Genomic DNA, 24,506 nt, shown 5'->3' on the forward strand with positions numbered 1-24,506 from the left:
GCACTGCGACTGGTGTGCATTGGCTGATTGATTCTAAGGCCCGCGTTTCACTGCGTTCTCGCAGCGGCTACGTTGTCGCGCCGTTGACGTTTCTGGACTGTCCTACAGTGTTAGTCCTCATTATAGTAGAGAAGACAGAGTAAATATAATCTACACGAACTGTCACCTGATTGACTCAAAGCCTCGAAAAGTAAGGGTTATATTACGTCAGAAACCCGTTCGGTACGCGTCCGTTCCGAACCGACCACCACGTACCAAAACAGTTCAATACTATTACATGTACCGTTACATCCTTAATATAAATGAAGTTGTGGTTGAAAAAAAATCTGACATTTTAAGCAGTTGCTCATGACACGTGCACGCGAGCTTGTAGCTGGTTGGTGTTGACGGGAGGTCAATCAGGCGTGGGCTCAATTCTGAGAGCAGGCACGAGGAATCCTGTAATTGAACAAGAGGTCTGATTAGCCGGTTAAGGTAAGATGTGGTAAATATCTCAATGTTGTACTTCACTGATGGCAAAGCTGAGAGTTTGGTCTGGCGACGAGCGGCAACAACGAGCTAGCTTAAAAAGGCGGCTGATTCTGATGGCTCGCAGCTGTCGTTGTCTCCCGCCGTCTGGTCTCCAGCCTACAATCAAGGAGCCCTAAAGGAAACTGCGAACCGTATAATATGGATCCAACACAGACAAGGCAGTTTGTGGAGAATTTATTAAAACAAACAAACAAGCGAGCTCGCCAGAACAGGTGAAGAAAAATACAAACAAAAAGAGGCACGAACCGAGTCGGCGAGAGAACCAAGGGAAAGGCTTTGATGGCCAGAAAAGGTAAAAAACGAAATGGCAAGTCCAAACAAAAATGCTATCACAAAAATACCACAAATACAAATGTGACTCCTAACCTAACCTGCGTGCAAAATCTGATGAAGACAGCATGGATGACAGGCAAAACAGTCATTGGCCACTGCTTCTCACACCAACACACACGTGTCTCTTCATCCGATCCTTCCAAGCGGATCCTTGACTACAAATGAGCAGGAAAAAGGTTTTTCACCAGTGTGTGTTGTTGTGTGGGGTTTTAAAGTGCTCTTCTGACTGAATATTTGACCACAAACTGAGCAGGAAAAATGTTTTTTGTTAGTGTGGATTTTTTTAAGTGTTGGTTTTGAGAGAATCCTTGACCACAAACTGAGCAGGTAAAAGGTTTTTCACCTATGTGTGTTCTTGTGTGTTGTTTTAAAGTGCTTGTGACACGAAAAAGCATGTTTATTTCATAATACACGCGGTATTTTATGCCCCTGAATGATATGGACCGCTTGGATGTGTGTGGAAGCGATCGCTATATTTATTTAGTTTTTTGAATCCCGCGCCATGAAAATGAGTGACTTCCGGCTTCGGTCTTGCATTGAGGAGGAGGGCGCTGTGACGTGTACGGTAGAAGACGTTCTCTTCACTATACAGTGTACTGTTGTGTATGAGGACGAAGGATTCAGCTGATTTTGCGGATTAATACTTTTATTTTTTGCATCACGCCAGCCAAACGGCTGCAGAAAAATCATTCTGTATGCGGGAGAGGCGTATGCGCCTTTTTGGAGTTTCAAAAGGTTCCCATTCACCGTGGCTATTTACTGTGGGACCATTGGACTTACAAGGAAGTGAGTAAACATCTTGTTTTGTATTATATCAAATACGAATACAGTGATTACAAAGTAAACACTATTAAATTCCTTTAAATAAAGGACTACTTACGTTTGATCATTGATAGGCATGTAAAAAGCTATCCTCATGCTCATTAGCAGTTAGCTGTTAGCACGTTAGCGGCACAACAATTCCAGCCACCCTCCTCCAGGGAACGAACTGTAAATTGCTCTCCGCCGGGCGGTTTGCCGATCCGCAAAGAAACTCGACAACCGGGTCGTCATGTCAAATAATCCAGGCTAGTTATGTGTGATTTTCCACTTCGAAGACTTTGAAACATCCCTCGGTTCGGGTTAGCATGTCGGCTAGCTGCCACTCCTTCTGGTCTGTTTACATTCTCCGAAGCCGGGGAAGGGAAATTACATATGTCCGATTTAGGTGTCATAAAATATCGTTCGGGAGGTGTGACAGTAAAGATGAAGTCGACTGTTTTGACCATTATGGAGTAATTTTGCCATGTCGTCTTGAATAAATGGATTTTTATTATTTTATATTCCATTTAGCACAAGATTGTTATTTGTCATGACCATGCCATTTATTTAGCAATTGGGGAAAGTACTTGGGTAAAAAGAATATCCTGTAAAAATATTGAAGTAAAGAGACAGAAACAATGACATTTTGCCGCTCTCTTCGTCGCGTTTTCCTCATTGTGAATAGTTCCCCCTCGACGGGCTGACTGGTCCTTCTCAAGCCATTTATATAGCTATTGGGGAAAAATACTTGGATAAAAAGAATATCCTGTAAAAATATTGGGAGTAGAGAGACTGAAACAATGACATTTTGCAGCTCTCTTCGTCACGTTTTCCTCGTTCTGAACAATTCCCCCTCAATGGGCTGAATAGTAAAACCGATGAGCCTAGTCTACCGCTGACGGTATCCACCTGTTGGGGACGCTAAAGCCCTATAATTGTAGGCGTGGCTAACCGGCAGATTAAAAGACTAATTTCTCGTCATCTGTACTTTGATAAATTGTTGTATATAGTCGAATCGTCTCAAAATATGATTCTAATTCACATAATAATGCCATTTAAGACTTTTTTTTCTGGTGTCATATGCTCTTTAAATTGCTATTCTGACTGAATCTTTGACCACAAACTGAGCAAGAAAAAGGTTTTCCGCCAGTGTGGGTTCTTGTCTTTTTAAGTGTTGCGTTTGAGAGAATCCTCGACCACAAACTGAGCAGGAAAAACGTTTTTCGCCAGTGTGAGTTCTTGTGTTTTGTTTTAAAATGCTCTTGTGACTGAATCTTTGACCACAAACTGAGCAGGAAAAAGGTTTTTCGTTAGTGTGGATTCTTTTTTTTTTTAAATGTTGCTTTTGAGAGAATCCCTGACCACAAACTGAGCAGGTAAAAGGTTTTTCACCAGTGTGTGTTCTTGTGTGTTGTTTTAAATTGCTCTTGTGACTGAATCTTTGACCACAAACTGAGCAAGAAAAATGTTTTTCGCTAGTGTGGGTACTTGTGTGTCTTTTTAAGTGTTGCATTTGAGAGAATCCTAGACCACAAACTGAGCAGGAAAAAGGTTTCTCGCCAGTGTGAGTTCTTGTGTGTTGTTTTAAAGTGTTCTTGAGACTGAATTTTTGACCACAAACGGAGCAGGAAAAAGGTTTTTCTCCAGTATGGGTTCTTGTGTGTCCTTTTAAGTGTTGCTTTTGAGAGAATCCTTGACCACAAACTGAGCAGGAAAAAGGTTTTTCACTAGTGTGGCTCCTCATATGCCTACGACAAGTATATTTATTTGCAAAGGTTTTCCCACACTGAGAGCATTTGCAGAGTTTGTCGTCAGTGTCAGATTTCTTATGACCATCATCATTGTAAGGTGAGTGTGACGTGGCGCCATTTCTGTCTGATGGAGCGATGAAATTGTCTGCTTGCAATGCTTCTGTTGAGCTGCTGCCGCCTAGAGACTCCGCACCTCTGCCGACCTCACTCTGACCATCTTCACTCTTCAAGGGCTCACCAATTGACCTGGTGATATGCTCCTCCTCTTCCTCCTCCTTAACGAATGGCAGCTCTTCTTCCTTTTTGATTGGAAGTTGCTTCTGTTGACAGGGCTCTGGCTCCTCCTCCTTTTTGATTTGGGGGTGCTCAACATCCTCTTTTACGCCAGGACATGCTGCCTCCTGCCGCTCACCACCAAGATATTTTCTGAAACCTGCAAGACACAAGAAAACCATTGATATTTTTTTGGGACTACCACCGCATCTGAAACGAGTACAGTGATCCCTTGCGATTTCGTGGATTCAGTGCGTGGTGCGATTTAAAAAAGTATTTGTCAAAAACAGTCGGAAAAAAATATGCGGTTTCATTTTGAGGCGTAAAAGACTTTGTTTCATAAAGAGATGCGTCCGAAAATTCAGCGCCGAAAACTATCGGCCAAGAATAGCTAAATGCAATTTCGGTTGAAATAATTTCAAGACCATAAGCTTACATAATATTATATATATATATATATATAGAGTTACTAAATATACTAATATTATATTTTTAAAAATTACTCATATTTACGTACTCGTATTTAGGCGTTTGTATCGGTAACCACCAAATTCTGATGTCGGATTTTTTTGTGGGTGCTTGAATACAACTCTCTTTTCAATGAATAGGAATCTTGTCTTAGGACTAATTCAGTTTACGGCTACGAATCAGAAGTGTTGAAATGACTTCTTGTCGGTCTTGGGAAAACTAATTGATCCTCTAACGGTGCATGCGCCGAAACAACAAAACTGGCTGACTGCAGAGTTGTGTGCTGCGCTAACCTGTTCGTTGGAAGCAAAGAATCCCCTGTAAAGTCACTAACGTGTTTGTCAAATATTTATCGGTTGGATATAAGCATTTGATAGTGATTTCTATTGTCACTGGACTATGTCTGTGTATGTCGGTGTACTTGTTATTATCTTTATAAAATATTTCTGAAGGATAAGACTCGTCACCCAATTACCGTAATTTTCAGACTATAAGGTGCACCTGACTAGAAGCCGCCATACACCAAATTTGACACAAAAATGGCATTTGATCTTTGCCTGGTACACCAGACTCACCACTGTTCCAGCTATTGATTCTGGCCACCATTCACTCGGATACAATTTCCAGGGCGGAGCAAGCCTCAGCAAACAGACAGCGGAGTGGACCAATCAGCGACGGGCAGACGTGACGTTAGTAAAATGGCGAGGGCAGGACGAGGGACTTGCGCGCGGAAGTAAACATACGAAGAGAGCGGAGTTTATTCGACATGGCTCGCGCGAGACAGACTGTTGTCAATGACTCGTGTTGATGTGTTTTTGGTAAATTAAAACTGATTTTACCGTGGATTGGAACATATTCTCGGCTCTCCCGTTCACCATCTGTGTTGTTGAAGAGACGACTTTCGACGCGCAAGAGTGACGTTGCTCGTGAAGAACACGTCACGCAAATAAACGAATCTGATTTGTCGATTGATTTTGTACCTGCTCGAAAGGCCGTTAATGGGATGGTTCACAGACTATTTCTCTCAGTGTTTGAAAAATACAGGGAGAATAGTCTGGCAGAGCCAGGCAAATTTGATCTTAGATAAGCCACACTGAGCTATAGACCCTACTCACCAACGTCACAGAATGACGTGTCGCTGTATCCGGCCGCCATATTGTTCGTCTTTGTTTATCCGTATTCTCAATGGTTTGACTTTGTCGTGCAATTTATAGTGCAATTCATGGAAGCCCCGGTCCTTTTAGACGCTGTAAACTCATTAGATGCGTTGCATAAAAGGCGTTATGTGGAAAAGCTTCACTCTATCCATTCGCCAGATCCATATTTGATGCCTAAATCGATATTTTTTGACCCGCTGTCTTCGCCGTCTCTGCCTGACATCTGCTACCCTGATATCTACAACTATCTTGTCCACACAAAATCAGCCTATTCTCACGAAAGTTTGAAAAACTTTAAGAGCAGCACTCTAAGCAACATTACCCCGTGTGGCCCTTTACTTCCAATTTTCTAAAATGGCGACAAAAAAGTTGACTGCAATGGCCGACGCTTCAAGGATGGTGGATATTGGACTATTTCTTCAATAAAACACGCAACAACTGTGTCTGCCTCATTTGCAAAGAGACAGTCGCTGTTTTCAAAGAGTTTGATGTGACACGATAATGATATTACCGAACAAGACACGCTGACATGTACGACAACATTACAGGGAAGATACGCAGCGAGAAATTATAGCAACTTGAAGCTAGTTTAATTTCACAGCAGCAGTATTTCGCAAGAGCCCGAGTGTCAAAAGAGAACGCCACAAAGATGAGACTATTGAAATTCTGAATTAAAAAAAATAATAAAGCAAATGTGACACACAGAAGGGCTTGCTAAAATTTGTTTAAACACAGTGCCTTGCAAAAGTATTCGGCCCCCTTGAACCTTGCAACCTTTCGCCACATTTCAGGCTTCAAACATAAAGATATAAAATTTTAATTTTTGGTCAAGAATCAACAACAAGTGGGACACAATCGTGAAGTGGAACAAAATTTATTGGATAATTTAAACTTTTTTAACAAATAAAAAACTGAAAAAAGGGGCATGCAATATTATTCGGCCCCCTTGCGTTAATACTTTGTAGTGCCACCTTTTGCTCCAGTTACAGCTGCAAGTCACTTGGGGTATGTTTCTATCAGTTTTGCACATCGAGAGACTGACATTCTTGCCCATTCTTCCTTGCAAAACAGCTCGAGCTCAGTGAGGTTGGATGGAGAGTGTTTGTCAACAGCAGTCTTCAGCTCTTTCCACAGATTCTCGATTGGATTCAGGTCTGGACTTTGACTTGGCCATTCTAACACCTGGATACGTTTATTTTTGAACCGTTCCATTGTAGATTTGGCTTTATGTTTTGGATCATTGTCCTGTTGGAAGATAAATCTCCGTCCCAGTCTCAGGTCTTGTGCAGATACCAACAGGTTTTCTTCCAGAATGTTCCTGTATTTGGCTGCATCCATCTTCCCGTCAATTTTAACCATCTTCCCTGTCCCTGCTGAAGAAAAGCAGGCCCAAACCATGATGCTGCCACCCCCATGTTTGACAGTGGGGATGGTGTGTTCAGGGTGATGAGCTGTGTTGCTTTTACGCCAAACATATCGTTTTGCATTGTGGCCAAAAAGTTCAATTTTGGTTTCATCTGACCGGAGCACCTTCTTCCACATGTTTGGTGTGTCTCCCAGGTGGCTTGTGGCAAACTTTAAACGAGACTTTTTATGGATATCTTCGAAAAATGGCTTTCTTCTTGCCACTCTTCCATAAAGGCCAGATTTGTGCAGTGTACGACTGATTGTTGTCCTATGGACAGACTCTCCCACCTCAGGAATCTATCTTGTGCTTGGAAAGGTGAGTTACGAAATTTTCAATTCAAAATCTTTTGTTATTGCTAACATCCACTGTCAAGTGTAATGTATTTCATGTCGTTTGTCAATGGAGTTAAGGCTTTTAATGTTTATATGGTTTAGCGATAGCACTCTCATGACATACATACGTGTATGTTGTCGGAGATTAGCCTAGCAATGATCTTAATTGTGGTTATTTGTCAGCCCCGTAGACGAGGCCAGTTTCTTTCACTTGGTACCAGCTAAATATTATTCAAAAAATAACGATGGTGGAAGAAAGGGAAGTCACAAACATCTTGAATTTGAAACTATGTCGTACTACGTCGTATGTTGTCGGCGATTAGCCTCGCAATGATCTTAATTGTGGTTATTTGTCAGCCCCGTAGATGAGGCCAGTTTCTTTCACTTGGTACCAGCTAAATATTATTCAAAAAATAACGATGGTGGAAGAAAGGGAAGTCACAAACATCTTGAATTTGAAACTATGTCATACTACGTCGTATGTTGTCGGCGATTAGCCTAGCAATGATCTTAATTGTGGTTGTCAGGCCAAAACCCTCTAAATATATATTAAATGCATCTTACCGGATATAAAATGACTACTACATAGTCTGTGGTGATTTTTTTGGTGTCCAGTTTTCACGTCGAATTGCAGCCGTCCATTTCGCTCTCCTCTTTGGATCCCTCGGAATACGGTAAAACTTCAAGTCTCTCCTTCCATCTTCTCTGTTAGTGCAACCAACAGCCACACACGCCGTCACCATTTTGATTATTAATGTTAAGGAGCAGAAAAACACGCCGTAAATAGGAGAAATGTACGTAGCCGTAACAGGTTAACACTATGTTTTGACGGACAAGTGGGCGGAACCATACAGCGAGCACGTGGTACGTGGGTAGGCTCTATATGCTTGTTAGTGAATGTGTGCACTTAACTGTATTTTCCTGATTAATTTACAATTTATGATAGTATTTTAGCTTATTTCTTGTTTTAGTTGTATTGTTTACTGACTGATTTCATACCTTATGTCCTGTGGAGTTACAATCGCACATTTTTTGCTCATCAAGGAAGATTTGGATCAATATGAGGCAAATTAAAGCAATTTGAATTCAGCAGTGGATTCATGTCATCTTTCTACCTGTGCTTTGATCGGCACACCATGCTGTTTTCAATTAGTCCTTACAATAAACTAGCCATTTAACGTCACCTCAAGAACAGAACAGTTTTGTTTTAATTCTCCTTTCCTTTAAATCACTCCAAAATTTCATGTTCTGATCAGTGTCGCCTCCACAAATTTTTCAAAGGGGTGGCCACTTAAAATCAACTAAAAGCCATAATTTCAGGTTTCCATTATATTATTATAGTAAAAAGGTCAGGGGAAAACTGTCAGGAAGACTTAAGGACACGGCTACTGATATACTTTGGTGTATTGTGTGATATTTGATGTTACTAATGATTTAATGTGCATAGTCCATAACTGTCAACATTTTGAGTTCCACAACAATTCTGTTTTATTATGTTATGTATATATTAGGCATAAGGTGTACATTTAACAAAACAAAATAATTAGCGGCTTGGCTGGCTGTGCATTTGGGATGAAATGCATAACTGATGCTACAACAATCTAACGATATACTGGCAAGCGGGGTGGCCAGTGGTGTGGCCAACAAATTTATGGGGGGGCGTGGCCACCCCTGGCCACCCCCTGGGGGCGCCACTGGTTCTGATCTGCTTTTAATGTATTAATACTTTATTATTCTCACTATTCTGTCTGTCTTCTTGTCTCATAAATGTAAATCCTTTACACAAATTCAACTTCTAATTCTATGCTTGTTTTATTTTTTTATATCTTATTGTTATTTTTGTGATTGTGTTTCCATCCTTCTTTTAAAGCATCATTGAGCTTCATGAAAACCGCAACATAAAATCATTATTATTAAATACTTAACTGCTTTTGAGTAGGTAGAGAAATAGTTAAACCCAGTTTATAATATTGGATCGATCAATTCTTTAAATTACACAAATTGCATTTTTATCAAGATTATTAATCTATCCATATTTGTTGTTTATGGTTAACATTTTTGTGTATGTGTAATTACAATCAGACTTTTTTCATGTTGTAACCTTTCACTGTCTTATTTAAAACCATAGCCATACATTTCTTCCTCCAGGAGGCCACATCTGACAATGGTCTGTTCGCAGCACTGTGAAAAGATCATTGGATAACATGGACTCAAGTGGGCTTTGGACATCAACCTCGGCAGACACATTGATGAATTCATGTCTACTTTTACTTAAGTTTTGTAAGGATGTTTTGTGTGCTTTTTGCCAGCATAATCGCTAATTGGGAGTCAGTGGATGGTGTAGCGGCGTTCATTGGCCTGAATTAAACTGTCACAGCATTGTCAACACGTGAAATCTCCCAGATATTGAAGCTGGACTCCCACCTGCATCCATCTGACACTTCTCTAAAATATTCATTAAAATCGAAAAAAGGAAACCCTGCCTGGGCCCTGGGGAACTTCTCGCATGTCTGCTGGTTCTCTGCCTGGCCAGCAAGCAGCTGAAAGGTTTGTGTCTGAATGTTTGTGTCTATTTGTGTGTGTCTCATCTGATAGCAGTATACTGACTACAATCTTGCCTATTCACACTCTCCCACTCTCGAAGACGAAGAGCGAGGGGCAAGAGGGAAAGCACCAAAGAAAAAGCGATATTAAGAAAATCTTTAATACCAGTGCCAAAAATGTGGAAAGGCAAAAAACTACTCCCCTGCTCATATCATATCAATGCTCATAATTTGGAAACATTATTTATTTATTTATCTATTTTTTTCAAAACTAAATATTGTTAATTTTGCTTCTGAATAATTGCCACTTTTTTCCTTGTACATACAGTGCCTTGCAAAAGTATTCAGCCCCCTTGAATCTTGCAACCTTTCGCCACATTTCAGTCTTCAAACATAAAGATATGAAATTTAATTTTTTTGTCAAGAATCAACAACAAGTGGGACACAATCGTGAAGTGGAACAACATTTATTGGATAATTTAAACTTTTTTAACAAATAAAAAACTGAAAAGTGGGGCGTGCAATATTATTCGGCCCCTTTACTTTCAGTGCAGCAAACTCACTCCAGAAGTTCAGTGAGGATCTCTGAATGATCCAATGTTGTCCTAAATGACCGATGATGATAAATAGAATCCACCTGTGTGTAATCAAGTCTACGTATAAATGCACCTGCTCTGTGATAGTCTCAGGGTTCTGTTTAAAGTGTAGAGAGCATTATGAAAACCAAGGAACACACCAGGCAGGTCCGAGATACTGTTGTGGAGAAGTTTAAAGCCGGATTTGGATACAAAAAGATTTCCCAAGCTTTAAACATCTCAAGGAGCACTGTGCAAGCCATCATATTGAAATGGAAGGAGCATCAGACCACTGCAAATCTACCAAGACCCGGCCGTCCTTCCAAACTTTCTTCTCAAACCAGGAGAAAACTGATCAGAGATGCAGCCAAGAGGCCCAAGATCACTCTGGATGTACTGCAGAGATCTACAGCTGAGGTGGGAGAGTCTGTCCATAAGACAACAATCAGTCGTACACTGCACAAATCTGGCCTTTATGGAAGAGTGGCAAGAAGAAAGCCATTTCTCAAAGATATCCATAAAAAGTCTCGTTTAAAGTTTGCCACAAGCCACCTGGGAGACACACCAAACATGTGGAAGAAGGTGCTCTGGTCAGATGAAACCAAAATTGAACTTTTTGGCCACATTGCAAAACGATATGTTTGGCATAAAAGCAACACAGCTCATCACCCTGAACACACCATCCCCACTGTCAAACATGGTGGTGGCAGCATCATGGTTTGGGCCTGCTTTTCTTCAGCAGGGACAGGGAAGATGGATGCAGCCAAATACAGGAACATTCTGGAAGAAAACCTGTTGGTATCTGCACAAGACCTGAGACTGGGACGGAGATTTATCTTCCAACAGGACAATGATCCAAAACATAAAGCCAAATCTACAATGGAATGGTTCAAAAATAAACGTATCCAGGTGTTAGAATGGCCAAGTCAAAGTCCAGACCTGAATCCAATTGAGAATCTGTGGAAAGAGCTGAAGACTGCTGTTCACAAATACTCTCCATCCAACCTCACTGAGCTCGAGCTGTTTTGGAAGGAAGAATGGGCAACAATGTCAGTCTCTCGATGTGCAAAACTGATAGAAACATACCCCAAGCGACTTGCAGCTGTAATTGGAGCAAAAGGTGACGCTACAAAGTATTAACGCAAGGGGGCCGAATAATATTGCACGCCCCACTTTTTAGTTTTTTATTTGTTAAAAAAGTTTAAATTATCTAATAAATTTTGTTCCACTTCACGATTGTGTCCCACTTGTTGTTCATTCTTGACAAAAAATTAAAATTTTATCTTCTTTATCTTTATGTTTGAAGCCTGAAATGTGGCGAAAGGTTGCAAGGTTCAAGGGGGCCGAATACTTTTGCAAGGCACTGTATATTTAAAATATTTGCTTGAAATTGCATATTGTAAATAATGTGAATAAATCCCCCTTTTTTCTTGAATAATACATATTTTTGGCGATACATGATGTTGATATTTTTTGTTGGTGAATAATTTCCAGGTTTTATTATTGTTATATTTGTGGTCATGCATAATTGCTATTTTCTTGAAGTGACATAATGCTGGAGGTATATCAATGTCCTTTTAACGTTTAAGTTACATTGTGAACATTTTTAGAGCTGCAAAATTGCAATTTTCAAAAAAATATTTTATAATTATACATTGTTTATTTTTTTGTGTAACTGCAATTGAAATTTCTCCCTACTACATACATCTAGGCCCCAAACAAACACACAATGCAAAAACAGTAATGACATATTGTGTTGAGGATTCAAGATTTGATTGGACAAAAAAAAACAACAACAACAACAACAACACGTGACTGCAAGTCACCGCTGTTCTGGCTAGCGGTGGTTTGATTCCAGCTAGTGTCACATCCCATCCTGTCCTCCCATTGACTTCTTCTCGTCTTTTCTGCTGTTTGTGTAGACATCTGCCCATTTTTTTCCCTTTTGCCCCCCCCCCCCTCTTTTTTTATTGATCTTTCCCCGCTTAGGCTGGCTGTAATGCCCTGGCCCTGCCGGAGATGAAATCAGTCATGCATCTTTAATTATTGGTGAAGCTTAGTACTAGGCGTTATACACCTAACAGTAAAGCTGGTAAATGGAACAATATGATTCATGTGAAATACAGAATTACACAAAGAGATCCTTCAATTGTTTGTTTACTTTCACGCTTGCGAGTGTTGGTAGACGACCGGCTTTCACCGGCAAATATATATAATATATACAGATAAATTGTGTATATCACATGTTTTTATTTAATAATACTTGAAAATAGGCTAAATAAAAGTCAAATTAGCCACACCAGAGTACTTCTTAGTGGCTCATCGGATTTATATGAGTGTACTTCAGTTAGAGTCCTGGCAAAGTCCAGTGAACCCCTGATACCCGCAGCGTCTTCACTCAAATGAGCTGAACTTCCATTATAGAGCCTCGCATTGTGTGAGCTGTGAACTACATGTCATTCTTTATTTTTAAGGTAAACAGTCAAATTCAACAAAATAATTCTAAAAATAACACTACATAAGAGTTAGATGCAGTGTTGCTTTTTTTTTTTTTTTTTTTTTTGCGTATTATGATTTGTTTTTTGAAGCATTGAGTCATGACAGATAGATTTGCTTCAGCTTTTGAGACCAATCTTTAGAAAAAAATGTTCTCAAAATACACTCTGAATTGGCTCTGGAAAATATTGTCAAAGTTGTACTTCTGCGTGATTTGTATTGACAAACGTGTAACTTAGATATTTAATAATGAATATATAGACCGTCAAATATTATTGTATTTCTTGAAATAAAAATAATACCGCCAGAGAGCGTTGCTGAACGCAATGATTCCTGTGATGAACTACACCTCCCATGATCCTTATAGGAGAAATGATAACGCTCCGATCTCACTGTTAGAATCCCCCCCCCCCCCCCCCCCCCATCATGTCAAAGTATTAGGCTCGAGCGTATGACGTGGCACTCGCGAGGTTTCCGCCGCTATCGCCATTGTGGAAGCGAGAAACATAAGCAATGAGGCATTTCAACACAGGTCGCTCTTTAAAAATGGTTGGAAATTATTGTGCGGTAAAGAATTGCAACAACCGATCGAATAGAAAGGAGAATGTACAGCTCGACGGAACACCATTGAGTTTCTTCCGGATCCCTACATGGAGAAAAGGCGAGGGAAAGCTCATATCTGAACTTACCAAACGTCGAAGAATGGCATGGGTGGCCTCGATCAGAAGGAAGGGCATAACGTTTGATTCTCCAGTTACACACTGAGTTTGCTCTATGCACTTCCACTCCGGTAAGTTAATTTCGTTTGTTTACGCAAATTTCAGTAACTTTACGCCCTAAGTCGGCCTGTTGTTAGCTATTGCTAAAGCTAAACAACTAGCATGCATACTTCTTCTTCTTCTTTTTGTTTATTGGCAGTTTACCCCTCGGTGCCGTGGGGCATTACCGCCACCTACTGGACCGACGGTTTAGCACGAGATCTGGCAGTTACAGACTAAAAGTAATCCCTCCTGACAACCAGTGAAACACTCCCAGAGTGTAGATAAAACCCGAGCCAAAAAATTGGATAAATGACATAGTAACAACCGAATTAAATACTAATGAATTACCCTCTTCCTATATCCTGTCCAACAACCCTGTGTCCCTGAGAAACTTTATTAGCCCTTTTTGAATATTGGCCCTTTTCATCTGCAGAACATTTCCCATCCCAAATGTCTCTTCTGCCTGGTGCAGCACCATTCTGAACCGATCCCTCTGCTCTCCATACTTCCCGCATACCATTAGAATGTGTTCAACCGTTTCACGCTCCCCACAGTGTTTACATTTCCCATCTTTGTGTTTTCCTATCCTATGTAACGATTCATTTAGCCCCGTGTGTCCTATCCTCATTCGACTCAACACCACCTCCTCCCTTCTGCTTCTCCCCAATCTCCTTCCCACACCCACCTGTGACTGTATTGAGAAAAAATGTCTCCCCGTTTCTTGTGCTTCCCAATACTCTTGCCACCTCTTCTGTATGTAGCCCCCAATAATGGATTTCCCTTCCGCTCTACTCAGGACGCCCTGCCTTTCTATCCCCAGTGCTCTCAGCGATTGCTTGGCCAGGATGTCCACTACCTCATTTCCCTCAATCCCCACGTGCGCCGGGACCCACACAAACTCCACCCTGAGCCCACCTTTCTGTGCTTCATACAGTAGCCTGTGCAATTCAAATACTAAGTCAAGTCTACTGGACTTCATGGTTAAAATACTCGTGAGCGCCGACCAACTGTCCGAAGCAATCACTGCTAATTTTATCCCATTTGTTTGAACCCAACCAAGTGCCATTATAATTGCTGTTACTTCCACTGCATAAACAGACAAGTGATCTGTACACCTCGTTTTAATGTCCACATTGTAACTCGGCACATGTACCGCCGCCCCAGTACGTCCAGTTTCCGGATCCTTCGACCCGTCCGTAAATACCAGAACGCTTTGCCCATACCTCTGTCCCAGATACTCCTCAGCCACCATACCCTGGTTTCCCCTCTCCCGGATCACTTCCTTAATCCCAAAATTTACCACCGGCATTGTGAATAGCCAGGGCGCAACACTGGATACTGGTACTGTTTTGCCGAACTCCAACTGGCTAAGCCCTGCCAGTTCTGCCACTGCATTCCCCACCCCGCTGAAGGTCATCTTCTGTTGATTTGTGTCCTCCCACCTGTCCATCAACACTTTCTTTACTGGATGTGTGTCTCCATAGCATGCATACATGTGCATTGTCTTCATAAGACATAATTCATGTCGTTGCTAAATGAAAAAGCTGTAATATTTTGACGTGAGAGAGTGGCAAAGAATTTGTACACAGGCTACATTTTATGCAGCAAAAGATTTGTACATCCGTGGTCACAGACTAATGTAAACACACATTGCCTACCTTTGCTAGAAAGATGTGTTGCCGTTTGCTATGGTCATAAAGTGAAGATCCTGCACCCATCCGCAGCAAAACTGTTCGTAGCTTTGTAGCGATTTGTAGTTTCGGAATTGCTGATGAGTGTAGTAACATATACCAAACACTAAATACAGCATGATGTCCATTTCGCGTAGTGGTGGAAGCTTGTCGACATCTTTATTCCATTTGTGTTCGGCTTGCTCGTGAGGGTCAACATTTTTCACATCCTTAAAATTGCTCACATATCTGTCCTTCGCCGTGGTAACAAGTTTGTCTCTGTATCGAACTGGCAAGTATTCCTTACTTTTTTCCATCTTTGGTTGCCGCTAAGTTTAAATGTCCCGTGATGCTTCCGCAATGGTTGCGTTGTCGCAAATCTCGCATGATCCCGTGCTGCTGTGACGTAAACGCTCGAGCCTAATAGATTAAGTTGTTAACAGAAATACTTTTATTTTGAAATGATGAATGTCTTTTGGGCTGTTTTTGTTTTTTATTATTGAATTAGGTTTGTGCTGGAGAGACTGTCTTTCCCATCATGCATCCTGGTCGGAAATGAAAAACACTGGCTAAGATGGAGCGTTTTTTTTCCGTGGGCACGTATTGTTTTTCCTCAATTTCAGCCTCTTAACTAAATCGAAGTCTCAACGAAGTGTCCAGCATCGGCCACATTACAGACTCAAACATCAGTCTTCAAGTCTCAGCATTCGTTGAACGTTTGCGACCTACTTTAGCCTAGCCTAGCCTAGCTGGCCGACCGCTAACAAAGCAGCAAGGAACGCAGTCAAGCGTTCAGAAATCAACATATGTTCACGAGAACTACACTGGCTACAGAAAAGTTCCAAGAGGAACTTTGTGGAGTGAAAGAGGAGCCCCCACGTCACCAAGATTCGACTGTGTGCAAAATAATGCACGCAAAGGTTGTTCTTCGTAGACTCGAAGGTTGGTTCACTTTCGATGATACGTATATTGTCTACCAGTGTAATGTTCCCCAAGCTTTTTGTGCTACGGACCAGTGTGATGTGGGCCTTATTTTCCTGGACCGGCAATGTGTGACAGTAAATATAAAATAAACACAAAGGGGGGTGAAAACGAACATTAAGTGCAGGAAAAATGTTGCTCTCCATACGCGGAATCAACATTTTATTTTTAACAGCGGCCCTTTCCTAAAACTTGACTTGCAGTCGGTGCATTCGGTTTTGTTGCCTCGTTTGCTAGCTTTAAGCCACAGATTATGCAGCAGAACGGATCTTTGTAGGCTCCTCTCCTGGCCCTTTCCCCGTATAATAGCTGTCCAAAGACGTCGTCACCCGCAGCACACAGCCAAGAGCAGCTAACGTTACATTTCAAGATTTTTTTGAAGCTGTGGTGGGCTGCATCGGAGGCGGTCAGCCCCACCAGGTCGTGCCGCGGCAAAATTGTTTCATTTAATGACAAATGAGAATTTTTTAAATTTTTTTATTAACAACATTCATTTTTTTCTAATAAAAACCGTAAAAAATGTCCAATTAATAGTACGAGAATAAAAGTCAAGCATCTTGTGGTATAGAATCTATTTTACAAATAAGGAAATCTGTAATATTTTGCCTCATCTCCAATAAATCAATCAAGACAGATTTATTTGAATGCTTCGTCATAGCTCTCAGTTAAGGTACATAGCGGCTTACAGCACCATTACCCTTACATAGTAACACGACTATTTTTCTGGTAGCAATAGTACGACTTTAGTCTTTTTTTTTTTTTTTTTAAAGCAGGCAACCAGTTCAGGGTGTGCCCTGCCTACTGCCCGTAGTTAGCTGGGATAGGCTCCAGCACCTCCGCGACCCTCGAGAGGAAAAGCGGCATGGAAAATGAATGAATGAATTAATATTTGGCCCTCATACTCTGTCGTACTATATCACCACAACAGTAATAGTTCTTCTGTTAACGGACCCTCATACGTTGACAACTTTTATTTTTCCAAAATACTCATCTGAAATTACAGCCAGTGACGTCGGCAACGAACAAATGCTATATTAGGACGTGACGATTCGGGTCAAAGACACTCCATAAACAACTTCAACGCTACGTCAATGTCATTGTTAAGGTCGTTTTCACAGGCTTCAAACAGAATTATATTCATTAACTTGAAATACCCTTCTGTGGATCTTTGTCCCAATTTCCATCTCCGCGCCGACGCACTAAGGCACAAGATTGCAACAGAACAACCGATGTGGTTTTTAAAATAAAGTGTGTTAAGGAACAATGCGTTTTTGATGTGCTGTTTCAGACAACTTATAGTGCGTATATAATGAGCCAAATACAGTATATTCATCCAGACGTCATGTTGAATTATACAAATTATTAATTAGAATGTATTTTTAAATCTAAAGCCAAAAAACCATCTAATTTTCAAGTGGTGGCGGCTTTTATTATGTTGTGGCGGGTCGCTACAATGTTATATATGTTGGGGAAACTCTTCATTGACTGATGCTGGGCTGGTGTAGGTGTGCAAACACCCCAGGAAATTTCATTCTTGCACTCTCATTCCCTTTGTAACTGCATTAAATAATTTTTTCTGTCATTGGCTCATCAAACTCGATGGACGAGGTCTGAGTTGATCGAGTCAAGCAATTTCTCCTTCCTTCCCAACATGGCCGGCATTGTGGAGGCTGACCTGATCGCAGTAATAAACTAAACCGCTGTGTTGTGTAAGCCACATGCTCAGGGTCCGAATTTTCTGCATCAACGTGTTCTGCTAAGTCTAACATGTCCGTTATTAAATCCTGAGAGAGCTAATGCAGAACCTCAGCAATTGCTGCCATGTGGGGAGGGAGGGAGGAAGGGAAGAAGGAAGAAGGAAGGAACGAAGGAACAAAGGAGTAATAGCTTGACTCGATCAACTAAAACCCCACCCACCGAGTTTGATGAACCAATAACATATAAAATTATTTCATGCAGTACATGGGGAACAAGAGTGCAAGAATGAAATAAATAGAAAGTGAAAAAATTAAGTATATATTGGAATAAATAAATGTTGAAACAAATAAAAATGGAAATAAATAAAAAGTGAAATATATAAACAAAATGGAAATGAATATATGTAAATATGAAAATAAATAAAAATTGAAATAAATACATAAATATTGAAAAATAATGGAATTAGTAAATAAATATTGAAATAGAAGCATTAAATGACACATTTAAAAATTTATTTGATTTTTGCACTTCTGGTCCTTCATATAAAGCCGTCGAGTCGCACCTGAGAGGAGAAAAACGGCAGCACCTCTGTTTACAGTGAAATAAAAGGACTTCTTCACAAGTTGTTTGCGACATGTTTTAGTCTTGAATTATATTTGGAAGGTCTTAAAAAGCATTCAATTTGTCTTTTAAAATGGTGCAAGAACCCAGCAACAGATTTATTCATCACCAACACCAGTGAGTCGCTGATGAAGGCAGAAGTATTCGCCGAAACATGTCAGGTACCGTAGGTTTCAGACTATAAGCCGCTACATTTCCGCCCTCATTTTGAATCCTGCAGCTTAAAGTCCAGTGCGTCTTATTTGTTGACTTATTTGGGTTAATAGCTAACTCTTTATTTGACAGCGTCGTCATAAGACTACCATAAGACCATTATAATTATGACATTATCATGTGCATTAATGAATGCTTATGACAGATGTTATCAAGTGGCAAATTATGTCACTAACTCCATGTATTTCCAGCTATGATCTTTACATCCATTCAAAAGTGAGATCATTTGCCTGATAACACAAAATGATATCTGTCATAATTATTCATTAATTTTCATGGCAGTGTCATGTCATACTTATGATGGTCTTGTGACATTCTTATGGCTCCACTTTCAAATAAAGTGTTACCAAATTCCATAACTAGCAATTAATGAAACAACTAGAACAGTAACTGAAGAAATAATTAGCTCAGAACATTAATTTTCATTCTTTACATCTCTAGCACTGCAATGCATACTAGGAGGCATGTTTGACGACAACCGTGTTGACAGCAGAGGTTGACTGTCTCCCCCAAGGGAGCAGTGATGGCCAAATGAAGCGGCTTGAATCAAGGAAGCTTTGCAGCCAATTGGTTCAAAGCTTCATGGTGCTTGATTTGGTCTTATGACGCCGCTCTCAAATAAAGTGTGACCAGTTTATATCTTTTGGTCTAAATATCCCATAATACAGTGAGTACAGCTGCGGCTTATCTATGGAATAAATGCTATTTGGGTCATGTCGTCAATAGGGGTGCAACGGTTCAGTTAGCCCACGGTTCGGTTTGAACCTCGGTTTTGGGATCACGGTTTCGGTTTGCTTTTTTTTTTTTTTTAACTGCCTTTATTTTGCTTTTAAAAAAATAAACACTTAAAATGTAAACATTTTGGACTGTTAAAATGCCTCTTAGCTCTTTGGCAAGTGTAGTGACTGACTACTGAAATACACACACAGTAGTAAAAAAGTTACTTGGCAAAGTAACTGGTGATACCTTTCATGTTTTTTTTTTCATTAAAAAAAAAACAAAAAAAAACATAGTAACCTTTGCTATGTTTGGAGGTCATTTAATGTTGTGAATCAACCGATAAAGTTGATAAAATTGCTCCCGTTTTTGCCTTAGTTCCCTTCCGTCTACTTTCGACATGTGAAAATTTTATAACTGTTTCATCCTTTAAAGATAGACTCAAGTCAAGATTTTGCCGATTTAGGAGTATTTTGGATAAAAAGTTACTTAGGTTCACTAGGAAGGTTCACTACAACAGAGCCTTTCTGAGAAGTACAGGTATACTGCTCTAAAATGGCGGCTGTTTCCTAACGCTACCGAGTGTCATTTCGCTTGTAGTTCTATATGCATGGGTTATCTAGGCGTAGATTGTATGATGTCGGCCACGGTCAGGAAATTGGAGCCACCTAGCCTAGCATCGCGTTTGCTACAGCGTCTCAACAAACACTCTTCCCTCTCCGTGTCTGACTTTTCTCGTGTCATTCAAGTGTTAACGAACATTGGCTCCTTGCAGAAACGGTGACCAAATCCGAACGGATGAAAAAAACAAAAACGCAATGCACGAAAAACGTGCAGATTGAACGTAACGGACGGCGTACACATTTAAAAACCAGTGCTCACGTGTACAAATTACGACGAGACCGTACAACTTGACAGGTATGAATTATAGTGGACCGTCACAGTTAGGTAGTAGCACTCTGTAGCACGGGACGTCCAACTATCAGCGGTCAGGGCGAAACTATGTGCTTTCGTGAAATCATCTTCAATGGCTTTGCGTGCCATTTCTTAAATGTCGGGGATTATGTTGTGGGCGAAATATGTCTGCGAGGGAACAATATAACGCGGGTCAAGCGTTGCATTTACAGTAAATTAACAAAGCCCGCATCTTCAGCCACGGAATATGGTTGCTTGTCTTTTGGTTATTTTCTTGTGTTTTTCTGACCTGATATTGTAAGGCTTTTGGAACGCCTCTTCTATAGACCCGTGTGTTTTCACTGGTGTCATCTTCGGGGTTGTCCTGCTCTGAGAAAACCATGTCTGTGGGTGATGCCGGCTGAAGTGCTGACTGCTGAGTCATGTTAGAAGTCTTGCCGTTAGAGTAGGGAACAAGCGCTGAGCAATGCTTGCAAATTGTTTTATGTTTTTTTTAATATTTTCGCTCCGTCTGCATTGTAGTCCACGGGGAAACCGAAATGTTGCCACACCGCAGATTTGAAAGAAGCCGGTGATTCCTCAAAATTCGGTCTGTCGACTCCTCCGCTCGCCATAACTTTTTTTGTTTTCTTTCTTGTTTCACTTTCACCTCGCTCGGAAGCGAGAGAGGGCGTTACTCGGCTCCTATTACACAGGTGCTTGACAGCGATTGGACATTTACTCGTGGGGCGGGAATTTCTCCACAGCTGCGCTTCACGTCACACACAGGCACACAGAGTTTGACCAATTCATTCCACAAGCGTTCGGAATAAATTACTGTAATTGCAAAACCAAAACGGCGCGGTTCATAAAGGCGTATTGAACCGAACAGGGCAAACCGTTTGGTTCGGTTTTGAACCGCGAACCGTTGCACTGCTAGTCGTCAATGGGTTAGAGTTGAGAACCCTGTTTGGATTTATTTTCACTCTGTGGATTACATTCAAAATGGAAATGGTGTCGAGTCTGACATTTTGCAATCTTTAGGCATTCATTTCAGCAGGTAAAAGCCTTTCATCTGCTACCCTACGCACATATGCAATATATTGCTTGGCATCTTTTATGCTTTTATTCCTTTTTAATGTATTTTATGAGACTGTTTTTGGTGATGTCCTGATTTTAATGTGATGTCAAGCACTTTGAATTCATTTGTATTGGATTGCATGACAACAAAACAGGAATAAACAACAAATGGGCAAGGAGTGATTTTCTCCAACATAAAACAACTCTGGGGATACAAGTTTGCAAATGAAGAAATAAGATTTGGCCTGTGTGTTTGTGGTCTTGCAGATCTATGTGTCAGCCAAGCCCATTGTCCTAAGCACCAGACGTCTGCATGCATCAAGGACGAGGAGGAAGAGTCGCCGTACATTAAGGAGGAGGAAGAGTTCGTTCACATTCAAGGTCATCCCAAGCATTGTTTTTACTTTGAATGAAGCCGAAATCACATATTGTACCTTCTAAGTACGGAAATGTCATTCAGTCAAATATAGTGGCTTTGCTTACGTAGTAGCTGTGCAATGGACTCGTGAAGGTTTGTGCCACGGCATCGACTTGACTATTGTTTGAAGATTGAAAGATTTCTTTCTATGTAAACAAATTTGCTTCGTTTGAAGTAATTACAGGATGTAGATACATTACGTGCAATTACAAGTATAGAACAGACACACTGAATAGCGCAAACAAGTGCGTAACGCTATGTCAAACACACTGACGGCAAACATCTGGTCACTCCAACCACACCAAATCAAGTGGAACATTTCAAAAAAGGCGATGCATCGTGATAATTTGTAGCCCAAAAGTTTATCGATGTGCTCTCACAACGAATCGAAATATTGTTTCAATAAAAGCGCCACTGTTTAACCCTTTAACACCGAACGTGTCGGCAGCGACGCGTTTACCCATGTCGTCTTTGAAGCTTCGTCACGCTGTAATTACGTCACCCACGTGCCGCTGGTTGGTCTCATTTGAAAGTACGGAAGTTGATGTCCACACCAGTTTTTATTTGAAGTCAATCGACCAAGAAAAACGGGAGATATTGTCATTTGAGTTTTATAGTTTTATTGCACTCATAAATATGCATTAAAACGCTGCATGGACCATGTATCTATCTCCATATTTCCATCATTTCTTGTCCTTTTTCAAAACCGAAAGAAGCACAAAAGACTACATATCCCAACAGTCGTTGTGATGTCAAGAAGGACGAACCGAATGTGGACATTTGTTGAAAAAAAAAATTAAATGCATTTCCGAGCGAGGCGCCAACTAAGGAAAAGGAGGCATGCTGAAGCAAACAACGGCCAGTTTGAGCGAGCGACTTTGAAACGTGCAGAATGAATCTAAAACTAAATTTAGTGCAAGCTAATGCATTATTTCATTAACTCAAGGAAGAAGATGAGCCGTATTTGCCGTTGTTTTCCTGGGATGAGTCGGCGTTTCTACGAGTAGAAGTGACAGGCTGACAGCAGCGCGCAAACGGGACGGAGTAGGCTGTGTGACGCAGCTCCGTGACCTGTTCATGCAGAAGCTTTATTGAGTTCGCAAGGGAAAAGAAAAAAAAAATAAAAAAAATAAAAAAACTTTATTGGTTCGTATGCCAGAAAAAATTGAATTGAACTGAACTACTTGTCAATATTTTTTTAAATACTGTTTTTCAATGTTATATAGATTTTTCTTCAAGAAAATTTTATAAAGATGAGTGTTCGAGAAGCTTGGTTGCATGTACGTAAATACTTTAGATAAGGTGATGAGTATAATACCTAACTTCACAAAGAGATATCTTCCAAACCCTTTTTGTGTTAGATGATATATATATATATTTTTTTCTCACTATTTTGCACTGTATATAACCCGTTTTGACCATAGTATGTGTAAAGGCCAAAAGCGCCTATGACCATACTTGCTGTTTGTGTTGAAATGTCAGACATAAAACTATTTAATCTTATTTTTTTCTATTGAATGTTTATCCTAACAAGTAGAATAAATATTATCAAGCTTCAAAACGTTTGGTCGAGCATGTTTGGTTGTCAATGGGACATCAACATTACAAATTTTGAAAAAACATTTTCGGATTTTTTTGTCTTTTTGGGTCCAAAATGTGGATTATAATTGGTCAGTGAAGAAAACAACAGTTTGGACATGAAGTTCAAGGTGTCCTTAAAAAAGGGACCCAACCTGGCCATTGTGAACAATTTTTTCTTTGAAATATAAAGGCAACATCAAATGCATGAAAATTCGGCCAAAATAGGCTTAGGTGTTAAAGGGTTAAAGAAAAAATTAAGGAGCCAACAGGTTGCTACCGAAATCTTCCATGAGAATGGTGTTTAGTTGGCTCAATTGCGGTCATTGACGGCGCTGGACAGCCAATTTATTTTGACCGGGTTGGAAAATCCTACACCCACTGCGGCCCAATGCTGAATAGTTTGGAGACCACTGGTTTATATCCTTAACTGGGAGGAGGTTAACTTCCTCCCCAGCACTTGGTTGGAAAGTGCAACCCCCAACCGTGATCAGATAACATACACAGGTAAGAGAACAAAAGACCCTGTGTGAATATGGAAGAAAAGCAACATGGAGAACATATGATTATGTGAATAAATGGAAATATTCATATATTTCTACACAAACAGTTATCGATGCATCGGTCAGGAAATCATTCTATGATATAATAAACAGAAAAACAATATATTTTCATCCTTTTGTTGTGATTGAAATGAAATTATAACTAGAAGATCTCCAATCCATTTGAACTGGAGGGGTTCAAATGCCATCCCTCCCACAAATGGATTGGATGTCTATGGCGATCAATGACAATGAGTTTTATTTATGGGACATTATAGGTCATTTGCTGTAAATTTTCTGTCGTTTTTTTTTTTTTTTTAAGAATTGGAATGTGTATTCGCTGCCATCCTCCCCAAATCAAATGAATTGGACTTCTACTATGATAAACTTCATTAAATTCACAGCAGAAGGAAAGAAAAAGCCTGTTTTCTGTTGATAACCTGTATCGTAAAATATCCTATTTGATGTTTGATAATATTCATTACAAGAGCTTGCCTCACATATACACACTGTTGTAAAGCCCCAGCTTACTCTGGAAGGCACATAATTCTGTCATTAGCCCACACACTGTGCTGTTTTTCCCCTGTAGCTTCAGGTTTTTGCCATTGAGATGAGATGGTATCATTGTTAATTGTAGCAGTTCCATTTTCCATCCATTTTGCAAA

At 40.4% G+C, this 24,506-nt stretch overlaps 1 protein-coding gene across 4 annotated transcripts in view; it reads left to right on the top strand.

Moving 5' to 3' along the window:
- The first annotated feature begins 13,113 nt into the window (after window positions 1-13,113).
- Window positions 13,114-24,506, top strand: part of LOC130927907 (zinc finger protein OZF-like) — a 40,487-nt gene continuing 29,094 nt past the window's right edge. For 2 of the 4 annotated variants that reach the window (XM_057854026.1, XM_057854024.1), the window contains exons 1-2: window positions 13,114-13,458; window positions 21,571-21,684. In XM_057854026.1, the coding sequence (XP_057710009.1) occupies window positions 13,443-13,458; window positions 21,571-21,684 (130 nt within the window). In that variant the 5' untranslated portion in view covers window positions 13,114-13,442. Of the gene's footprint in view, window positions 13,459-15,638; window positions 16,042-21,570; window positions 21,685-24,506 lie in introns of those variants that run through there. The other 2 variants (XM_057854025.1, XM_057854023.1) reach the window with 1 other exon arrangement.

Source organism: Corythoichthys intestinalis, chromosome 13 (assembly GCF_030265065.1).
Source record: "Corythoichthys intestinalis isolate RoL2023-P3 chromosome 13, ASM3026506v1, whole genome shotgun sequence".
NCBI lineage: Eukaryota > Metazoa > Chordata > Actinopteri > Syngnathiformes > Syngnathidae > Corythoichthys > Corythoichthys intestinalis.